General features: G+C 41.3%; 2 protein-coding genes across 3 annotated transcripts; one reads left to right on the forward strand and one right to left on the reverse strand.

Annotated features, from left to right (window-relative positions):
- The first annotated feature begins 31 nt into the window (after positions 1-31).
- pkd1l1 (polycystin 1 like 1, transient receptor potential channel interacting) lies at positions 32-15,682 on the forward strand. The gene is made up of 45 exons (XM_088001411.1): positions 32-67; positions 152-355; positions 531-712; positions 1,108-1,311; positions 1,446-1,609; positions 1,708-1,824; positions 1,903-2,049; positions 2,387-2,467; positions 2,553-2,732; positions 2,821-2,898; positions 2,975-3,117; positions 3,399-3,519; positions 3,622-3,760; positions 4,486-4,675; positions 4,759-4,815; positions 4,896-5,237; positions 5,322-5,723; positions 5,830-5,978; positions 6,507-6,607; positions 6,751-6,949; positions 7,067-7,150; positions 7,328-7,535; positions 8,019-8,125; positions 8,836-8,935; positions 9,010-9,138; positions 9,223-9,396; positions 9,698-9,884; positions 10,002-10,096; positions 10,174-10,454; positions 10,570-10,654; positions 10,761-10,904; positions 11,141-11,247; positions 11,328-11,438; positions 11,522-11,627; positions 11,811-11,870; positions 12,320-12,381; positions 12,489-12,723; positions 12,801-12,905; positions 13,109-13,246; positions 13,316-13,450; positions 13,579-13,794; positions 13,890-14,051; positions 14,394-14,546; positions 15,217-15,305; positions 15,384-15,682. Exons 1-45 carry the CDS (start codon positions 47-49, stop codon positions 15,619-15,621), a joined length of 6,732 nt encoding a protein of 2,243 aa, XP_087857537.1. The 5' UTR covers positions 32-46; the 3' UTR covers positions 15,622-15,682.
- Positions 15,130-17,812, reverse strand: LOC106912502 (uncharacterized). 2 transcript variants are annotated; one of them, XM_088001410.1, is made up of 6 exons: positions 17,517-17,812; positions 17,357-17,419; positions 17,096-17,158; positions 16,883-16,945; positions 16,604-16,729; positions 15,130-16,514 (listed from the first exon to the last, which is right to left on the reverse strand). In XM_088001410.1, exons 1-6 carry the CDS (start codon positions 17,791-17,793, stop codon positions 16,234-16,236), a joined length of 873 nt encoding a protein of 290 aa, XP_087857536.1. In that variant the 5' UTR covers positions 17,794-17,812; the 3' UTR covers positions 15,130-16,233. The 2 variants fall into 2 exon arrangements, with proteins under 2 accessions (XP_087857536.1, XP_087857535.1); XM_088001409.1 differs by having other exon boundaries at positions 16,223-16,729.
- Between the last annotated feature and the right edge of the window lie 2,423 nt (positions 17,813-20,235).

The following is a 20,235-nucleotide window of genomic DNA, read 5'->3' on the forward strand; positions in this document are numbered from 1 at the left end:
CGTCTTTGTCGTGGACCGGCCGTGTCGGCCTCCGCATGTCAAAAACATGGGTCCGCTCAAACGTCAGGTAGAAGCTGTGACTCTACTTCAACCTCATCATACAAGAAGATTATTTAGTGTTTAAGAAGTTAAGCCTCATTCTTGTGCTAAGTTTCAGAGACATGAAGTCATCCATCTGGGTGTGACATTTGAGTCAGATGTGGAGTGTGACATATCAGAGGGCCTTCGCTACTCCTGGACTTTACTTGGTTCTGGAGGCCAGATTATTAATTTGAGTCACACAGACACACAAAGACAAAGCCTGATTCTCCAGAGCCATCTCCTGCAGTATGACACCTACAATGCCATAGCAAGAGTAAGTTATTTAATGGGAAAGAGAGCCAAAATCATTTAAAGAGTCCAACTCAAATGAATCATCTAGTTGTTTTTTGTAATTTCTTTGTTTAGTTTAGGCTTTAACCCGCATTTATGTCCCAATCCCATATTTAAATCTTTGATTTTTGCTCAAGTGATGCTTCTGTCCTCTCCAGGTTCAAGTTATTGGCAGTGTGGTGTACAGCAACTACACTGTGGCTTTCCAAGTGAAGCCAAGCCCTCCGGTGGCATTCATCCAGGGTGGCACCAACGTCTTTATTGGCAAAACAAGCAGCAATGTGGTCACCCTGGACGGACAGAAATCCTACGATCCAGACTTCCCTAAAAACCCTCTCAGGTACAAACTTTCATCCAGATTAGATACTCAATGATTCAGACACAATTTATTAATATTTTTCATGACAGTGTTACAATACATGAATTTTTAGTAGGCCTAAAACCTGGAGCAGCTCCAACTGGCAACTGCTTGGCCTATTTTCTGAGCGTTCAAGGAAGGCTCAGAAACTTCTGAATACAGTGAACATCAATGACTGAATGCAAAATAAGTTTGATTGGACTTTTCTTATTTGTTTACTTCTGTTTTCTGATCATTTATTTCTGTAGACTGTCTTTGGTTGGAAGCAGTAGGAATAAGTTGCTAACCCTCTGCCATAACTGAGATTTGTCATATTTGCTTTAATAGCAACTGGAAGGTTATCATTGCTTCCTCTTATTATTTTTCTCTCTCCATAGTTACAGTTGGGCTTGCAAACCAGTTTCGACCATCACCAGCTCCTGTTTTGACCAGGACATTCCAACTTCATCCCCTGTGCTGAAATTCCCTCCCAGTCTGCTGAAGACCAAGTTTGATCAGTTCCAGTTTACGCTGACAGTCCTCAGCGGAGAGCGTTCGGCTTCATCCGAGGCTTTCCTCACAGTCACGTCACACCTCACCGGGTATTTTCTCATTCCTTGAAATAAAATTAATACATCCACAGAGATATGTATGACTAACTGGTGAACAGGATTGAATACATTAAAATGCAGCAGTGGGCTAAAGCATAAAATTGATTGGAACATGTTGTACTCAGGAAGGTCTCAGTTTTCTGCCATCAGTGCCAGGGAGATCACGTGAACTGGGATCAGTCTTTTTCCATCCGTGCACTTTGTGAGGACTGCAGCATTCACAGTGAACTCATTCAGTACACATGGAGTCTTTACCTGGTCAATGCGTCGTCCAAACCCATCACAGAGGGTAAACAAAGATCAGTTTGCACAGCTTATTGTTGCTTTTCACTGGTTTTAATGAATGTAAAAAAAATAAATCCTGACTTCATTTTGGTTCTCTTCCAGTACCGTTTTGTTACACAGTAGATGTCAGCTCCCCTTCAGTGATCCTGGAGGATCCCACCACATCCACCCTGACTCCTGAGATGTCAAAGGAAAGCAGAGGCCAACCAGATCAATCTGGTGCGTTAGTCCGAAACAGATTGTTACAAAAATACTGTCTTCCACTAAATCTACTTGCCCTGTTTGCTCCCCTTTTAGATTTGTCAAGGTCTGGGTCGTCCCATACTTCTGTCCTTGACCGGGACACCAGACTGCCCCGGTCTAGAGAAATCCAAAGTGAGTCCTCTGCCGACTGGAGATATGCTTTTCCTTTAATGGACGCCGATGATGTAGCACATCAACCAGGTAAATAATATAAGAGCAAAATCTTCCAAAGTTAATGGGTTTTTTGGGGGGTTTTTTTTAGCTTTGCTCACAGTTTAATTGTTCAAGGCAAACCTCCTGAATTATATTAGGAGGTTAGAACCCCATTATAAGGGGGCCTAGATCTCACAAAAATATTAATTTTAGCTAAGATGTCCCATCTAGCCAGTGTACATGTAGTAGTTGTACAAATTTTACTCAGACACAGAAAAAAATTTGTTACCATGTTATTTCTCCATACACTTTTTGTCCAATGATGTTGTGTTATGTCATGTTGTTCACAATCTCCAAAATCCAACTATAATTACTTTGTTTAAAGCCAGTTCAGCAACAGGTTCTGGTGATTATGATGCTCCGTATCCAAGTGTGGAGGAAGGAGATTCAGCAGGAAGATCTTACGGTACAAAAACAAAGCAATCCTACAACAACATCTGTCTTCTATTTTTGTGCAAGACTGTTATCTAATAAATCTCTGACTTTACTAGGTACAGATACCGAGATCTTCAGTCCAATTGATCACTCGGAGTCTGATCTGATGCTACTCAAGAACGAGGGAAGTAACCTGGTGGATCCCAAACCTTCGGTAGCGATTCAGGAGCCAACTTTGCTTGACTTCCACCGAGATGCAGTAGAAAAAGGCCTATTTGAGTCCTACACTTACACAGGTGGAGCCTTCAGAGACGTCATAAAGTCATGTCATCTATAACATTCTTTCCTGCTCGATGTTTAGTTTAGCATCTTTTGTTATTTCAGGGATTTCCTCCACTTTGCTGATTTTCAGGCCCTTCAGCCTGAAGCCAAGAAGCATTTACATGTTGCAGGTCACTGCCAGTAAGTTTTAACACCCGTGTGTTAAAGAAAAACGAATTATCAAGGTTGCTTTAAATGAATTTTTATTTTTTCCAAGAGTCTCAAAATAATTGGATCGGTCAGACTCAGCTGTTCCTAAAAACAAACCCGGTTCCAGAAGGTGTGAGGTGCCAGGTTCGGCCCGTGGAAGGGATGGAGCTACACACTCCCTTCAGCATCTTCTGCACCTCAGGACGGGAGGTCTGAAAAGTTATTGAGTATTTAACTTTTTATTTATCATAGTCTTCATACATGATATCCATTTCCAAAATATTTTCTGTTATCATTAAGATTGAAATATATTTTAATCTGGTCTTCCGTTCTTGAACAATACACACTGGCAGGCTTCATCCTTTACGTTTTTAACGACACTTTCATTGGGAAAGCCATCAAATTATTGTAGAGCACCATTTAAATTTGACTTTTTTTTCTCCACAACTTTGAAGTTTTAGCTTAAAATAGTGTCTTTGTGTTTACATAAGGACTTAGAGTACAAGTACAGCTACAGTATAGGAGGCAGACCCCCCAGGACCATGTACCAGGGAAGAGACTTCCTGTACTACTTCAGCCTGCCCTCTGGTGACCCCAGAGATGACCATGAAGGTGAACATTTGGCGTAGATTGATGAGATTTGACACTCATCAGCCTCATCAGTTCTCCTGCTTATCAGACTGAATAATCTCATTTACTGCTGTGTTTCTGCAGTAAAAATCTACACTGAAATCAGAAGCAGCATCTCTGGATCAGCCACCAAACCGTGTCCTGTCGCCGTCCGAGTCAGACCAAGCTTCATCGGAAACGACTCGTCCTCTTCGCCGTCTCATCGTGATCCTGCTCTAAAGCTGTAAGAGACAAAGTCCGTCAGTGCTTCACGATCACATTTGTGTTTTATTTAGAACCAAACAATAAAACTATTAAGACAATTTTTAAAATTACATATTTTTTTTTAACAAGACATGCTTCATTTGTCAAAAATCAGAAGAAAATAAAAAAGGAAAGCTTATTAAATTGTGTTTTAAACCATGTTTTAGTTTTTTTTTTTAAATGAGCATTTTGGGGGTGGGGAATTTAAAACATTTGAGATAAACCAAGCTGACATGACTTATAAAGCACTTTATATTTTGACAGACACCAAATACAACTTATTGAGTAAGAAATTATAATTTCTGTGTTGACTTAAGCATCGACATGAGAGCTTAGTTATAAAGTCAACTATGAATTTTGGCATCCACCATTTTAAACAACTTTTTTATAGGGACAGATTTTGTTAATAGTTTTGCTGATATTTGATGGTATATTAAATTTTGATAATTGCCAAATATCAGGTTCTATTTACTTGTGTTCTTTTTCACCAGAATATCACATTCGATGACATTTAAATATATATACATATACATATATTTAGAAAATAATTTCTTAAAAAGTACTTTATTTGGAGGCATTGTTGTAACAAGGTTTTTGTTCAAATGTGTTAAAAAGTGGCATCAATTAGACCATTTAATAGCTTTTTTTTTTTTTTATCAGCAGGACTACAGAGGAGTCTAACGTGATATTTCTTTTTGCCTGCAGCTCAGAGTGTCTGAGGAACTTGTCCTCGTTAGTAAGTCTTGGGAATCCCGTTGAGATCCGTAACTACGTCAGCCTCCTGACCAGCGTCCTGAACAAACTGGGCCAGGATGCTGAGGCCAACACACACGCACAGAGACACACTCGCAATGTGCTCATTCGCACTTTATGCGATTTCAAGGGGAGTGATGAGGTACGGATACATAGCCGCTGCGCTGCTTGATTCAGTCTGCAACAGTTTCTACGCTGTTATATTTATTATGGCTTTAATTTTAGAAATCAGTCGCTGACAGCATCATTATTCTCAATGAGCTTCTACAAGTTACGAATCAGGTGAGAAATGAATGTCTGCTCAAATGGGGAATGTCCTGAATGATAAATCGGTTTCTGACTAAATTTCCCCCCTTCTTCAGGTGACATTAACGAGCGTCAGACGTGTAGCGACATTCGTCCGGTCTGTTTCAGAGATACTTCCTGAGTTTAGTGCTAACCGGGAGAGTCTGATCAACTCTGTGTCATACTGCCTCCAGGTGGTCACAAGTTGTAGCTGCACATCTAAAGCAGCGGACTGTTTTAACAGAACCTGCGTTGTAGAGCCAGGATCACCCACAGCGCAAAGCACAAAAGATTCTGAAAATGCATCTGATAGCTGCGCACAGGAGTCGCCCGCTGGCCCTCACCTCCAACATGGAGGAGCGGCTGCAGCAAACCAGCTTATGGAGGAGATTCTGCAGACTGCAGCAGACCTGATGCTGGTGCGTTCAGGGGTGTTGCTTCAAATTTGAGTTATTTTAAACGAGCTTCTCCACTGGGATTCATTCTGACGCATTTATTTCCAGAGGGATGTTTTGCCCCACGAGGCCAAGCAGCACAGAGTTACCACCGGCCCCGTCGAGCTTCTCGCTTCATCCCAAAACCGAACCTCTGTGATCGTCCGGAGTGGCTTCACCACTGTCCGCATGCCCGCTGCTCTGATCCAGAGCGCGTTCGGGCTTCACGCCGGAGGGTCTCGACTCAGCGAGCAGCAATCCTGCGTCTCCAGAGTGCTGACTCAGCTCGACCGCAACCTTTGCCCCCGAGACGCACAACTTGAAACAGGGGGAGCTTTTACTCTCACCTCCTTTTCCCAGCTGACCGGACCGGTGGTGGATTTCAGTCTGTTTAAGTGCAACAGGAGAAAAATCCAGATTCACTCACTCCCTCAGCCAGTTGACACTGAAATCCAACTTCCGCAAAGAAATGTACGCCATCTCTTTTTACGCTCTCTCAAAAATGGTGTCTAGATCTCTGTGTCTACCAAAACGGCCATCATGCCTAATTTACAAACAAAATGTCCTGCTGTAGGAGAGCTCTACCGGTCGGTACGTTCTCCTTCGTAACCAGATCAGCTACCACAACTTCAGCATCAGCCAGCAGCTCCTGCAGCAGTCCATCCAGATCACTGTGACCTTCACACCGCTGCCCAGCAAGCCTTTTCCCGTCATGCTTCTCTTCAGGTAGACTTGTTGATTGCACACAACAAGCACACAAACGGCACTCTCTCAACTTTTTCCCCCCACATTTTGTAATGTTAAAATCCAGTATTGTGAAAGAATGAAATGTCCGAAAGCATTAAAATTCTTGCGCCAGTCTTCAATGTAAAAAAAATAAATAAAAAATATTGATTAATGAACATTTTAGTACCAAATTTTTTAAGTGTTGCTCTAGATTCTTAGTTGAATTTAGGTCTGAACTTTAACTGGGCCACTTGGTCAAGTTCCAGCCCACTCGTAAGTCTTTTCTAGCCTCACATTTTCTCCCAGGATTAAAATTGAAAACACATAATTTATTCTTTCACTTAAAGGTAAAAGGTAATTTTATTTATATACCACATTTTCAGCAACAAGGCAACACAAAGTGGTTTTATGCACCACTTTGTGTTGATCTATCACACCCAATCTGGATAAAATACAACAAAAATAACAAAATATCTCATTGGCAACAATAACAGAAAACTAGATCATGATTGCTGTTTTTTTTTTCAGGATGTTTGAGAGGCCAACTCCCAACATGCACCACCTGAAAAGGATTCACCAGTGGGAGCAAAACACCATGCGTGTAACTCTGCCGCCTTCCTATCTCGGCGGTAAGAGGATTCTCTATTAGAGTACCTCTAATAAAAACTTTTAGCCTGCTTCCTCTTCTGGACAACTCTGTGTGATTGGAATTGCTGTGGCTTCACTAGAAATCCTGCTCAATGAAAAACAAATCATCTCCTGAAATTTCCAGCTGCGGGCGTTGCCCACATGGCGCTGCTGAACGCCGAGTTTGCAAGATTACATAGAAGCAGGCTGCAAAGCGAACAGATAAGCTACAGCGTGACAGCGGACAGCAGTCTGTGTTTGTCCTGGGACGGACAGCAGGGGGTCTGGACGCACCGCGGCTGCAGGACGCACCAATCGGACACATCTTCTGCGGTGAACTGCAGGTGAGGCGTGGACTGTGTGTGGACAGACCTCCAGAATTCAAACACATCCACATAGTCGAAAAGAAAAAGACATCATGGTAAAACTTTTGATTTACATGTTGTTTTTGTTCATATTAGTTGCTACCAGCTGAGGCCACTGACTGTGTATCAGCAGCAGATTCAGATTAGCCAGGTCACAGGAGATCTGGATCCCTTCCTCAGGTGACCTCTTCCCTCATTTCCACCTCATTTTCACACGAGAAAGAAGAGTGTGATTGAATTTTTGGGGGATTCATTTTTAATATTTTTGAAAAGACAATGGGTTTTATCTTGAAAATATAAAATAAAACCTTACTACAGGACTCCACTGCAACATGCCATCTTTTTTGTATTTCCCAGTGCATCCAGTGATCCAGTTGTGCTCAGTATTCTGGCCGTCCTGCTGGTCCTGTACATCCTGGGGCTGGTCTGGTCTCAGAGAGCCGATGCTTTGTCCAAGGAGAATCAGAGGCTCTACTTTCTTCCTGACAACAATCCGGCAGACCCGTACCTCTACGCCGTTTGCATTCACACTGGTCTCTGCTCTGCGTCCCGTATGACTGCAAAAGTAAGTCTTTCCGTGCTCACGAACGTTTCTTTTGTGTGATCTTTCTGCATTAATCTGCAAATAACGTTTTTGTGATGGTTGCGGGCTTTCTGTGTTGGATTAAATTTCTCCTGTACTGCCTCCGTGCAAACATGCCTCAGATTGCTCTGCATTACCACAGATAATATCAGTTAGGAAGCATTTAGAGGACTGTTTATCACACACACACAAGCCATATTGCATAAGAAAAGAAACAGCTGTATGCATCTGACAGATACCCCCAGCCTCTCCAAAAATACAACTCTTTATTTTTGCCTTTTATTTATACAAATTGTCTCGTTGAGATCCAAGATCTCATTTACAAAAGTGGCCTGTGTTTTGATAAAAACCAACAAAAAAGGGACAAACACAGCAACAAAACAAGGAAGTAAGAAATATGACTCAATTAAATAAGCTAATAAAATACAGTTTAACAAGAACATTTCTGTTTTCTAACTTTCCTAGGTTTACATGGTCCTGCATGGTGAAGACGGCGTCTCACAAACAAAAGAACTTCAAGTCCCAGGGTGCACTCTGTTCAGAAGAAACACAAAAGACACCTTCATACTAAGGTGAAATCCTCTCCACCTTTATGTCTTCTCTATGGGGTTCCATTTGTGTCAAAAATAAGTAGAAGTCATATGTGTAGATGTCTCGTTGCTATGTGTCGTTGGTCTATGTCGTTGGTCTATGTTGCATGTAGATGATGCATATGTAGATGTTGCATATGTCTATGTTGCATATGCGTTCGCTGAATATGTGTTTGCTGAATATGTGGATGTTGCATATGTCTATGTTTTATATGTAGATGTATGAACCACATATGCAGCGAACGCATATGCGACATAGACATATGCAACATAGACATGTGCAGCAAACACATGCAGGAACGCATATAAAACATAGACATATGCAACATAGACATGTGCAGCGAACACATGCAGGAACGCATATAAAACATAGACATATGGAACATAGACATGTGCAGCGAACACATGCAGGAACGCATATAAAACATAGACATATGCAACATCTACATATGCGGCAAACACATATGCAGCGAACGCATATGCAAAATAGACATATGCAACATCTACATATGCATCATCTACATGCAACATAGACCAACGACATAGACCAACGACACATCTACACATATGACTTCTACTTATTTTTGACACAAATGGAAACCCATGCTTCTCAGCAGCATAGCAATGCTTCCCTTTTCTTAATATTTCAATAACACTGCAGAGAAACTTGGCTTTGCTTCTGGCCTCCGCAGTGCGGCCGACAGCCTGGGCCCGGTGCGGGGGGTTCACGTCTGGCACGACAACTCTGGAGATTCCCCCGATTGGTACCTCAAACAAGTGGCGGTGACAGAGGTAGACGACAGCGGTTTAACATCTGCTTGTCTTCCCAGTTTGTCCGCTGAACTGTTTCGCCGCTTGCAAACCAGGTGAGCAGAGGGCCGGCGGCGGAGCGCTCATGGTTGTTTGACGGTGAACTCTGGTTGTCTGTGAACGAGGGCGACGGTCAGGTGGAGAGGAAGCTGCGCGTCTCCTCTGGGGAAACGCGTCCGGTTAAGGTGCAACAAGTGGATGCAGGCATGAAGCCTGGTTTCGTGTAAGCCGCAGTGTGACTCTCTGTTTCCTTATGTGTGTTCATGCAGATGCTGTTTCTCAGGTTCTTTGACTACTTGGCTGACTTCCACATGTGGCTTTGTGTGTACAGCTGCCCCAGCCCCAGCTCACACACACACACTCAAAGACTTAGTGTTTGCCTGCTTCTCCTGTCGGGGTATGCGTGTGCCAACACCGTCATCATATCGCATGCAGATGATCAGGTGGGTGGAGGCAACCTTGACCACCACCACCATGTTGTACCACGGGGATCACAGAGATGTCCGGGGATATCATGTAATAATTAAGTCACTTTATTGATGAGCTTTGCTGGATTTTATTTAGGGGTATCAAAGGAAAGGTGGCTCAATAAAACTGTACACCACTGTTTCATGTAAAAAGTTTTTTTTTTGTCCACTTTGCTACAATTTATTCCTCTACGAATTAAAATCTCGGTGAAATGCACTGAGGGCTGCCTTAACTGCAAGGTATACTGTCTCTTTTTTTTTTCCTCCCTACTTACAGCGGCCATTTGAGGTGGGCGTCGTCGACGTGTCGGCTGTTTCGTTCACAACCGGGCTTCAAAGTGTGATGGTTGTGTTGCCTGTAGCAGCACTGATATCTTTCCTGTTTCGACTGACTGGGAACACTCGGTCGGGATCGGGAATTCAACGTGCAAAACGCGAAAAAACTCCACAGGATGATTTTCAGGGTCAGGTTTGATCAGACTCTTTGGTTCCGTCGAGCTTCGTGGTTTCTGTTGCTTTATTTTGTTGCGATGCCTTTTGCGTGACGGTGCCTGCCTTGCCTCGTTTGTAACACCTTGCAGAAACCTTTTCAGCAGACGACAGTGAGTTGGATTGTCATCCGTCTTGGGACGGCCACTGGAGGTGGAAACAGGAGGCCTTGAAGAAAAAATACCAGGTTGACCTTTGAATAATGCCTCATAACTTCCCTTTCACGGCAATGATATTTCTGAAGTCAAATTTCTGGTGTTATAGGATTCAGATGTCAACTCAATTTCCTCCATTCGTGAAAGTAAAAGCATGGATGAAGAGTCTGCAGTCCAGACAAGAAATGACGATCGGCTGCAGAAACTGCTGCTGACTTCTAAAGGAAGAGCTGAGAGACGTTTACCTGAGCAGGAACGGTTTAGAAGAAGAAACGCAGAGCAAAAAAAAAAGCAGAGGAGACCGTCGTTCTGGTGTCGCTCCCTGGCCTGGGCGCTCTGTGCGCTGTTGTCTCTCTCCTGCTTGGTGGTCACAGCTGAAAATGGAATGAGGTAGAGCACTGCTTGTAGCTTTACCTTTCTCTCTTTTTTTAAAGAAAACAGCTGTAAACATCATTAATACTTGAACAATATGTACAGTATGTATGTGTGGATTTTCTTCTGTCAGATTCAGCAGCAGCCAGGTTGTGCTTTGGATACACTCTCTTTGCGTTTCTCTTTTGGTCTGTATGTTCTTCATCCAACCAGCTCTGGTAATAACAATAACAATTCGTTGAAAAAGAAACACATTTTAAGCAAACTTAGAAGCACTTCCTTGCAGTTCATCAATAATATAATTCTGTTATTTATTCCCTCCAGATATTTGGCATGACATTGACCGTCTGCTTTTGGTACAAGAAAGCAGCAAATTGCCATTGCTTTTTCAGCAAGAAAGATCCTGATGAACCAGAACGGTTCATAAAGTCTGATCTCTGTGAGAAGACTTCCTCGTCTGTGGAAAAGGTGAAAATGAGACTCCAAGTTTGAAATCCCGTGTAATTTACAAAGTTTTATGAAGTGACACGACAACACTTGGATGCTTGTGGATTAACTCGATACTCTCGGCTGCGGGGATTTTCATTTTAGGCTTGCTTGTTTCTTTTTGGTGGTCAAGTTATCCCTCGGTTCAAACCCAACATGGACGAATGTATAATCAGAGGTGTTTTCCGCTCTGGTGTTCAGTTTCCATGTTTCTGCAGCTGCTCAGGGCTCGCCACCTGCGTCTCGCTCGCCCGCCGGCTCCGGCGGAGCTGAAGAAAACTTGTGGAAAGAGGAGGAGAGAGGCTGTAATTCGGGAAATGCTCAGGTTTGCCTTTGTGTCTTTAAATGCATTTGAAAAGGTTTGAAACAAGAATTTACTCCCCCCCCCTTTTTTTTGTCATGTAGGGATTTCTCTTCCTGCACCCTTATGCTTCTCCTGATGGTGTGTATAATCTCTGGCAGCTCAGTGAAAGAACATCAAAACCTCAACAAGGCCGTAAAGAGACACTTTATAAGGTAAACACCCAGACGTTGCATCGATGCACTCCAGACATAACTCATAAACACGGAATAAAAACATTTCTATTACTTTTTGACAGACACAATTTTACGCTTAGCTCCATAAAAACACACGAGGACTGGTGGGAGTGGACGCAGTCGAGTCTGCTCGACTACCTGTACCAGAATTCATCAGCAAAACCCGAGGTGAGCCACGTTAACAATCCTTAAAAAAAAAAACATCTGATATAGATGTCCATTTTATACATAAAATATACTTAAAGTTTTAATTGTTTTTTTTTACTTTTCGTATTTTAAGTTAAAATAAAAAGTAATGGTGAGAAGAATAATTGATGATTCTTTTTAACACGTCGTTGCATCTTTCAGCAGCCACACGTTGTCATCGGAGAGCCCGTCATACAGAAGACAGATGGCTCCAGCATATTTCAGGTAAATTAGAAACATTCACAGTACGAAATTTTCCTGTACATCTAAAACATGCTACGACACAAAAAGTTATTTGGGAAGCCTCAAGGCAGCATATGCTATGATTCGTTAAGAAACCATTATATATTTCTAACAAGATTTTCTTCAAATAATATATTCTTAAATTAAATACTCTCTAATGATATAAGAGAAGAGTCTTCACGAATGGCCAAAAAAAATAGTGTAACAGTTTCTTTAGACTGTTTTACTTTATTGATGTCAATTCAGAATCTATCCAGATTCTGAATGAATAACTAAAATAATACTTTGATCATCTTTGCAGTATAATATTTGGTACAGTTTTTGGAACTAAAGCTTGGTTCTTACCCGTCTTTTGCTTAATGTGGTGTTTTAAATGTATTTTCATTCGCATGCCCTCTGCCAAACTCAACATCATTTTCAATTTATCCCAGAATCCTGTGCTGACAAATCCACTGACAGAGAAAGCTCCTGCAGTCAGTTTAGGCCGCACCAGGTGAGACCCGCGCAGACACAAACATCGTTTCCTTATGCCAATAACTGCTGATGCTGACTCTGTGACGTTATGTGTATTGCTTTGTTTTATTTATTGTTTCTCCGCAGGTCTGAAGCCGCATCAAAACTCAAGACTTTGAAGTCGAGCAGCTGGATGGGCCGATGGATGGTGGCCCTGAAGGTTCAGTTCACCTTGTACAGCCCTGCGCCTCACTTGTTTAGCAGTGTGAGTCTGATATCTGAGCAGAGCCCTGATGGTGTACTGCTGCACTCCGTCAAAGTCCAGTCAGTGAGGGTGTTACACACCACGGAGCCGTGGGACTACGTTGCCATGGTTTCCAAGGTAAACTACTCATTCTAACCTGGCAGAAACACACCTGAAGTAAACAGACTGAAGTGATGTCTTCTCTTCCACACCAGCTGCTCTTCCTGTTCTTGATTCTACTGCAGTCCTACAATCAAGTGTCCATTGTTGCACAGCAAGGGCTGATGGGATGCAGGAGAAGACCTTGGATGTGGCTGGACGTAAGTGAACCAAATCTTCAGTCACATCCACATGGACTGGGTAAACAGGGAGACATGCTAAAATTATCCAACACACTTATGCATAAAGGGCCAAGGTAGCTTTTCTGAAAGGTTAGCCTACCTGAATACTTTAATAAAGTCATAAACATGTCTGATGATGATTCAGAAATGCTTCACTTTTCTGCTCTGTCTCTCCTGCACAGGTCAGTCTGCTGCCAGTGACTCTAATCTGTTATTCCTGTTTGATCTATCGCTCTGCCATGATCATGGAAGTTGTGAGTTTGCTGCAGACACAACACAGAGGACATGTTGATGTTAGCACTGCGGCTAGCTGGGAACAGGTGAGAGACTGAAACAAAGGACGGCAGGGAGATTATTGTACCATTATTATTTGTGTTTTGTCTGTGCAGAATATTCGGACGCTGTGGGGGGTTGTCCTCTTCCTCCTGACCATAAAGTGTGTGACTCTGCTTGGAATGAACAGAACATTAAGTTCTTCAGCTGCAGTTCTTACACAGACTCTCTCCAGTCTCTTTTGGCCTGTGGTAAAAAATATATATATTATACAGTAACAATGCTGCTGAAAGTTCCCAAAATGTTGCAGAACTTTTGCTTTAACTCGAACATTTCTTTCTTACAAGGTTTTGTTTACTGATGCTCTTTCACCTGGAAGGTTTCAGGCCTGATCCTGCTGCTGGCGCTGTCCTGTTCGGGTCACCTGCTGCATGCAGGAGGCTGCTGGCCTTTCAGCTCGGTTTCTCACTCCCTGCCGGCTCTGCTCCGTCGCTACCGTGGACTCCAGGTCAAAAAGAACCGCCTCCGCTCAGGACAGGATTTCTCTCACTGGGCCGTTCTGTTTCTGACAAATACTGCTGTGCGGACGGCGATGGTACATATTTCCAATTGAACAAATGGAGCTCGAAAGAGGATTTTTATATATTTGAATAGCTGTTGCGCCCTGACAGCCACATGTCTTTCTTACAGGTAATTGGGGTGATATCCTTATTGGTGAAAATGGCGAGAAGACCTCAGAGCAGGAACATTACTTTTACCACAGGGGAACTATTAAGCTACTTAAGAATGAAGGTGTCTGAATTCACTGGACGGCAAAAGCGAGTGAGAATGGATGATCATGATAAAAAAAGGGTAATAAAAAAACATTAAGCTAAAAATAAAAATTAGATAGAATAGTATTAAAATACATGTAAAACTGAAATTAATTTTAAAAATCATGTGATGACTCCACATAAACTGAATTTGTTATAGTTTATTTATTTACTAAAGGTCTTATAGCACCAGAATCCTTTATTCATTAACAGAATGCAGATTGTAAGTTAGGTTGAGGCATACAAACTACCTGTCACATACACATTCAATATTTGTTATTTGCTAGATCAAGAGAAACATTTCATATTTATAAGAAAAAAAATACAATCATCCGTCTAAACTTGTTGTCTGCATTCGGTAAAAGACCATTAATTTTTCCAGACTCATGTTCTTGAGGAGTTGGAGAGCTCCATCGACGAACTGTTGTTCAGACTCGACGTCCTTTCCAACAGCATGAACCAAACGCATCGCTACAGAGAGGGGGACAGCCCTGTCCTCCCAGCCTCGCCACAGTCCTCCAACATAGACGCTCAGGTGAGGCAGACGCCATATCCAACATAAAAAACGTAGTTATATAGTTCTGTTGTGGAAAATAAAACTTACATGGCTTCATTGATAGTCATGGGAAAACTAAGTAAGTAGCTGTGCTCTCAGCAAACTCACACCGAGGTCTGATCTCTTACTGTTGGCCTTGGTCAGCATGGTAAATGTTCCAGTTCAAAGCTGGGTTAGAAAACCAATGAGCAAGACTCACTTTTTCAGAAGAGTGACTCTGAGAAAGTTTCTTCCGTATGGATGTTTGACAATAAAGTATACAACACAATATTTGGCTTAAAAAACTATCAGAACCCAAAGCTTTATGCCGACTATGGCATGGTGACTTCATCGACTGCATGGAAGCACTGCAATCAGTGACATCCTTTGTAAGCTAAATTATTCTGGAGTCAAATTTGAGGCCGAGAGTCTAAAATCGAAGGGCTGAAAAAGGAAATAAGCGAGGTTCTGTAACGGCCCAGTCAAAGTCCAGTCAAAGTCCAGAACTGCTAGTGTGAGAGAGCTGTGCAGAAATGAATCAAAGATCTGAAGACAAGTGTTGAAGAACGACTGAAGACACCAATAAAGTCATGATTTATTAAAACATCAGATGTACAGTACATTGTTTTCAAATGGCTAACCAGTCCTAAGCTGTTTATGGTTCTGTCAGGAATATCTGAAGTCACAGACTGTGGTGAAAACACAGAAAACCCAAAAGTCACATGAAGTAACAACCCCACCTACAGCTCGCCTGTTCAGGTAACAGAATTTGACTTGCAGCTTTATCCTAAAGCAAATATCAAAGTGCACTCAAATCTTCATTGCTATTACCTCCAGGTCCAAGGTTGAAACAGAAACCCCCAAAATATCAGAGGGTACAAGTGAGACGCTAAAAATTAAAAACTGGATGGCATCTCCAGAGTCGACCTCCTCCGAAACGCTTTGGTCAGAAGATATTTGTGAGAAACAACCTGAGCTGCAGGCTGGAACCAATCACACCTGCTGGTTTACTGGAACTCACTATAAGTTGGTGGAGGTTCTGGTCCATAAGGAGCCCGAACCAGGAGAACCATAATCCATTATTATTGTTAATAAGCAACTCTGGGAAATGAATGTATTAAAGTATGCATTGTCAACCAGTTCTTTCTTCTTTAGCACTGACTGCATCTTTACAGTATTGTATTTTATTTTATTTTTTCAAATGACCAGCAAGGTTGTACCCTATAGGAAAAATTAACCCTTAGTCTAGATGAAATATAGCACACATTTTTTTACAACAATAACATAAGTTTATCAAATGGTTAAGATTTTTTTTTTATATTGAATGTTTATTGCGCAAGGATTCTAAGAATAAAAGTGCTTTTATTCTGTAAAATCGTCACATCAAAAATCCCTGTTGTCTCTCAGCCAGAAGGTCCTGGGTTTACTTCCTGTCCCGGGTCTGTCTGCATGGAGGCTTCCAAAAGCATTTTTTGGTTCATATCTTGATTTTGTGTGATGTAGTGTTTTATATGTTTTGGACCGTTTATAAATGAGTTTTATCTGAGTCATCCTGCGCTATGTGACTATATCTGGAAAAGGAGCTTTGCAAGAACATTTTACTTTCTTAGAACAAAATATTTTTTTCATTTTATTATTGCTGGCGGTGAATTAAACTGAATGTGCTGTACGTTTGTTCTATACAGCCTCACAAGGGGAAAAGCAAAAATCCACTAAAGGTGGTGTAATTATTTCCATCATCATACAAACCGTGATTATTCAAAAGATTCATGTAAACCACATCGCCCTGTTCAAGCTGAAGGATAATTGCATTAGATGCACTTTCATGTGCACCGTCACATTTTTCAAAAGAGCCCATAACATGCTTACCATTATGAAACAAATAAACACCAAGCGACATATCTTTTCTGTTCTCAAGCAAAGTAAATCTGAAGTAGTAGATTCCTTTGACTGGGGCTGTGAAGAAACCTGGAACAAAAGAAACAGCAGGAGATATAAACACGATCTATCTGCCCACATTCCCGCCTTTTGTTTATTCATATGAAATAGGTTCGTACCTGAAAGTGGGTTGTAGCCTTGGCCAAAATTCGTGAAGACTTTACTGAACTTCAGCGTGACGTCAGTATTAAAGGGTCCAAATCTTCCACTAGTGAGGGCGGTTGAGAACGCCACCTTTGGTTGATCTGTGTGAATGTTTTTTTTTGTTTGTTTTTTTTTTGTTTTCATTATTGAGAGTGCAGAGAGCAACATTCATAACCACTTCACCTTGTATCAGTTTTACTCACTCTTCCTATTTCATCATCAAATGTTTTACTTTTAGTTCTTGTTTATCCTACCTTTGTACTCTCTTCTGATCTCCTCCACCTCCTTCTCGTTGCTGCTCATTCTGGCTTCCAGCGCTGAAAGAGGTACAGCAGAGAGTCTTCAAAGATAGAAAATTAATCTATGCAACCTATCAAGGTGAAAATCAACTCCAAATCAAGCTGATTTGGAGTTGATTTTCACCTGATTTCACTGCCAACACAACATGCGTTCTGTTTTCAACTCACCCATGTTCTTACTCTTGAGGTCCTCCACCTCACTTTTGGTGACGCTCAACGCATTCTCCAACTCTGCAAATACATTTAATGTTCCCCACAGAGAGTAAACACTGGAGCACATTCAGATTAAATCATTTCCTTTGAATGACACCCTCATCTTCCTTGCATTCATTTTGTTTTTAAGACCATTGGCTGAAGTCTTCTCACATTTCATATTATTAGATCATATACTGTCCTGAACTCAGAGGTTACCATATTTGTCTTCCTCACCTGCATTCTCCCTCTTGATTTCCTCCATCTCCTTCTCAGTGGAATTTATTTTGACTTCAAGGCCTGCAAACATAGAAATCCTGATTATTCTACAGAAAATTCGTGAATTTAAAGAGTAATCACTGCTAATTAAAACATCTGTCTTTGCGACGTGCATCACCTAATTTTTCTTGCTCCAACTTCTCTATCCTGCTCAGGTAATGCTTCAGGTCAGTCTTTAGTTCGATGGTCATGTCTCTGAGCTCCTTCAGCTCGGCCCAGAGGTCCACGGTGCCGTTGGTCTGATTGGTGCTCTCGGCCTGATTTGTTTCAACACCTTGAATCTCAACCTGAAGACCTTGATCCAGAGTTTGAGCAGCGTCATTGTCCGCCTTGCTGTGAGCCCAAGTCCAACACTGACAGAGGAGCAAAATGTGAAAAACGGCAGATCCCCTCATCCTGAAATGTTTATGTTGCAATCTTGGAGGACCTGCTCTCCTCTGTGTTTTATACCAGCAGAAAGTAGGTCACAAAGCAGAAGCCTGAGAAATAAGCAGATGTTTCTGATAATTCCCTTAGTTTTTAGTGTTTTTGTTTTGATAGTTCCTCCAAAGTAGGACAGAGAAAAACATGAGAGAGTAAAACATGTCATAGACCTGATCAATTGAGAATCTACCAGGTGTATCAAACAAAGACGAACTTTATAGATTTATTCATCTTTTTTGGTTTACTATTGATTTTTAGAAAGTAGAACAGAGGAAATGGGTGAGGTTGAGTAAATAGACATTTGGACCCAAGTTTGAATCCCAACGTAGTGTCTGTCTGTCATCCCCATGCATATTACGTCATATTACCAAATTGAACTCTTGCTCAAAAATGTGTCCGACACTTCTTCCAGAAAGACACTTCGGCTTTAAAACCTTCATAACACAGTCCTATTTAAACAAAATTTAAGTGTGGTTCAAAGTCTGGTCCACTGTAATACTCCATGTTATAAATCAAGTGGACAAACACATATTAGAGGTTGCTCTGTTAGAACCTCTACCTTTGGGAAACGGCTCCCTCTCCGCACCAATTGTCCACAATTGGTGTGGAAAACCAAAACTGTTGGATCTGCTTCTGCATGTTTGGGCCAGTTGCAGGTCAGATAGGCCTCAAGTTCTGCAGTTAGAAGAAAAATCCAGATGCATACTAAGTTCAGACTGTTGTGTTCTCCACAAGGTTGAGTCTTGTACTCACGTCTGCATTTCTGTGACTCACCAGTGGGGTCACTGTCATTCTGGCCTCCAAGACTGTCATTAGTCTGACTAAATACAAGTTAGATGAAATAAAATAAAATATGTCTCCCACATATTTCAGGTAGTTGAATAGTGAGATAGCCAAAAAATGTTGTCTATCTACCTGAATAATAGGATTACAGGTAAAAGAGATGAAAACATTCATTCTGTTGTTTTTTGTTGATTTGAAGTAGGACTGAATCCTGAATTTAATATTTATAAATGTCATATTATTAGGTGATCATGCAGATGATCAAATCGCAAATAATAATAAAATTATCACAGGATATTGTCATGATTTATACTTCACTGACCAGTAGAGGGAGCTGCTTCCCAAAGACGGGCCAAGTCCATAAGTTTAAGAGCTAAAACAGTATTAGAAAAGGTAAACACATGGAGAATTTCTTTAATATTGAAAAACATCAAATAACAAGCATGCAATGAGCCATTAGGTTTATTACTATTATTAGTGTTTTTTGTTTGTTTGTTTGTTTGCTTGCTTGCTTGCTTTTTTTCTTACATTTGGTCTACAATCTGTGCAGAGATTATGGATCCAGATTTAAGGAACTGTGCAACAGGCTTGAAAATAAAACGTCATTCATAATGCAGTTGTGTATAAACAAAATTTAATTGTGGTTCAAAGTCTGCTCCACTGTAATACTCCGTGCTATAAATCCAGGGGATAAACACAATGAAAACTCCTGTTAGAAGTTTCTCTGTTAGAACAGCGTTATGTGAAAAACTGAAGCTGTTGGCTTTGATTGAGCTCCTCTATTTAGCATATTCAGGTAAATTTTGAATTTCTCAATTAAATTTCAGTTGTGCCCTGAAAGTTGCTGCTACATTTTCTGTATCCTGTCTTAGCGCTCAGATTTAGCCTCATACACATCCAAACCAGCCCTTCATTTCTGGCCTTCAAGTGTTTCATATTCCAGGATCCCCTGCTAAGGATTTGTGATCACAGCAGCTGCTGTTCAGAGGCTTGCTGCTCCAGCCCACACAGCTAAATTGTTTTCATGCTCCTCTAAGAGCAAATGCCTGGAAAACTAAAAGGAAATAAACATCATCAACAACAAAAACAAACAAAAAATGCTGAAACACTCAGTTCTTTTAAATCAAAGCTAAAAATCAATTTGCTAGAGCTGCCTTAGATTAATACTTGGAACATCATATATGACATCACGCATAAGCAAGATTAAAATTCTTTTTCCATTTATTTGTAGTCATTTCCTATCAAAACACAACTGAGCTATCACCCCCACATTTAGGTTTTTTTGTGAATCAGACACTATATACATATATATATATTTCTTATGTAAGTGAATTTAGCATGGAGTGAAAATAGTCTCAAGATGTCTGTGCGTGCGTAAAAAGATTTGTGCGTGCGTAAAAATATCTGCGTGTGTATTACTGGATTTGTAAACCTACATGGGCCCTAAATGGGCAAACCCATGTGGGCCCACCACCATGTAGGCCCCATGTAGGGCCCAAGGGGGCAACTTCACTCAGGTCAGTAGAACACATTGTAGTTGGGGATTGTAATGTAACAAAATGTAAAAAAGTTGGCACATCTTGAGTTCAACTGCTAAAAATTTCAGTTTAAAGTAGTTTCACTTCTTTTTT

Source organism: Poecilia mexicana, unplaced genomic scaffold, assembly GCF_051168715.1.
Source record: "Poecilia mexicana isolate PSO_F unplaced genomic scaffold, ASM5116871v1 scaffold_20, whole genome shotgun sequence".
NCBI classification, from domain to species: Eukaryota; Metazoa; Chordata; class Actinopteri; order Cyprinodontiformes; family Poeciliidae; genus Poecilia; species Poecilia mexicana.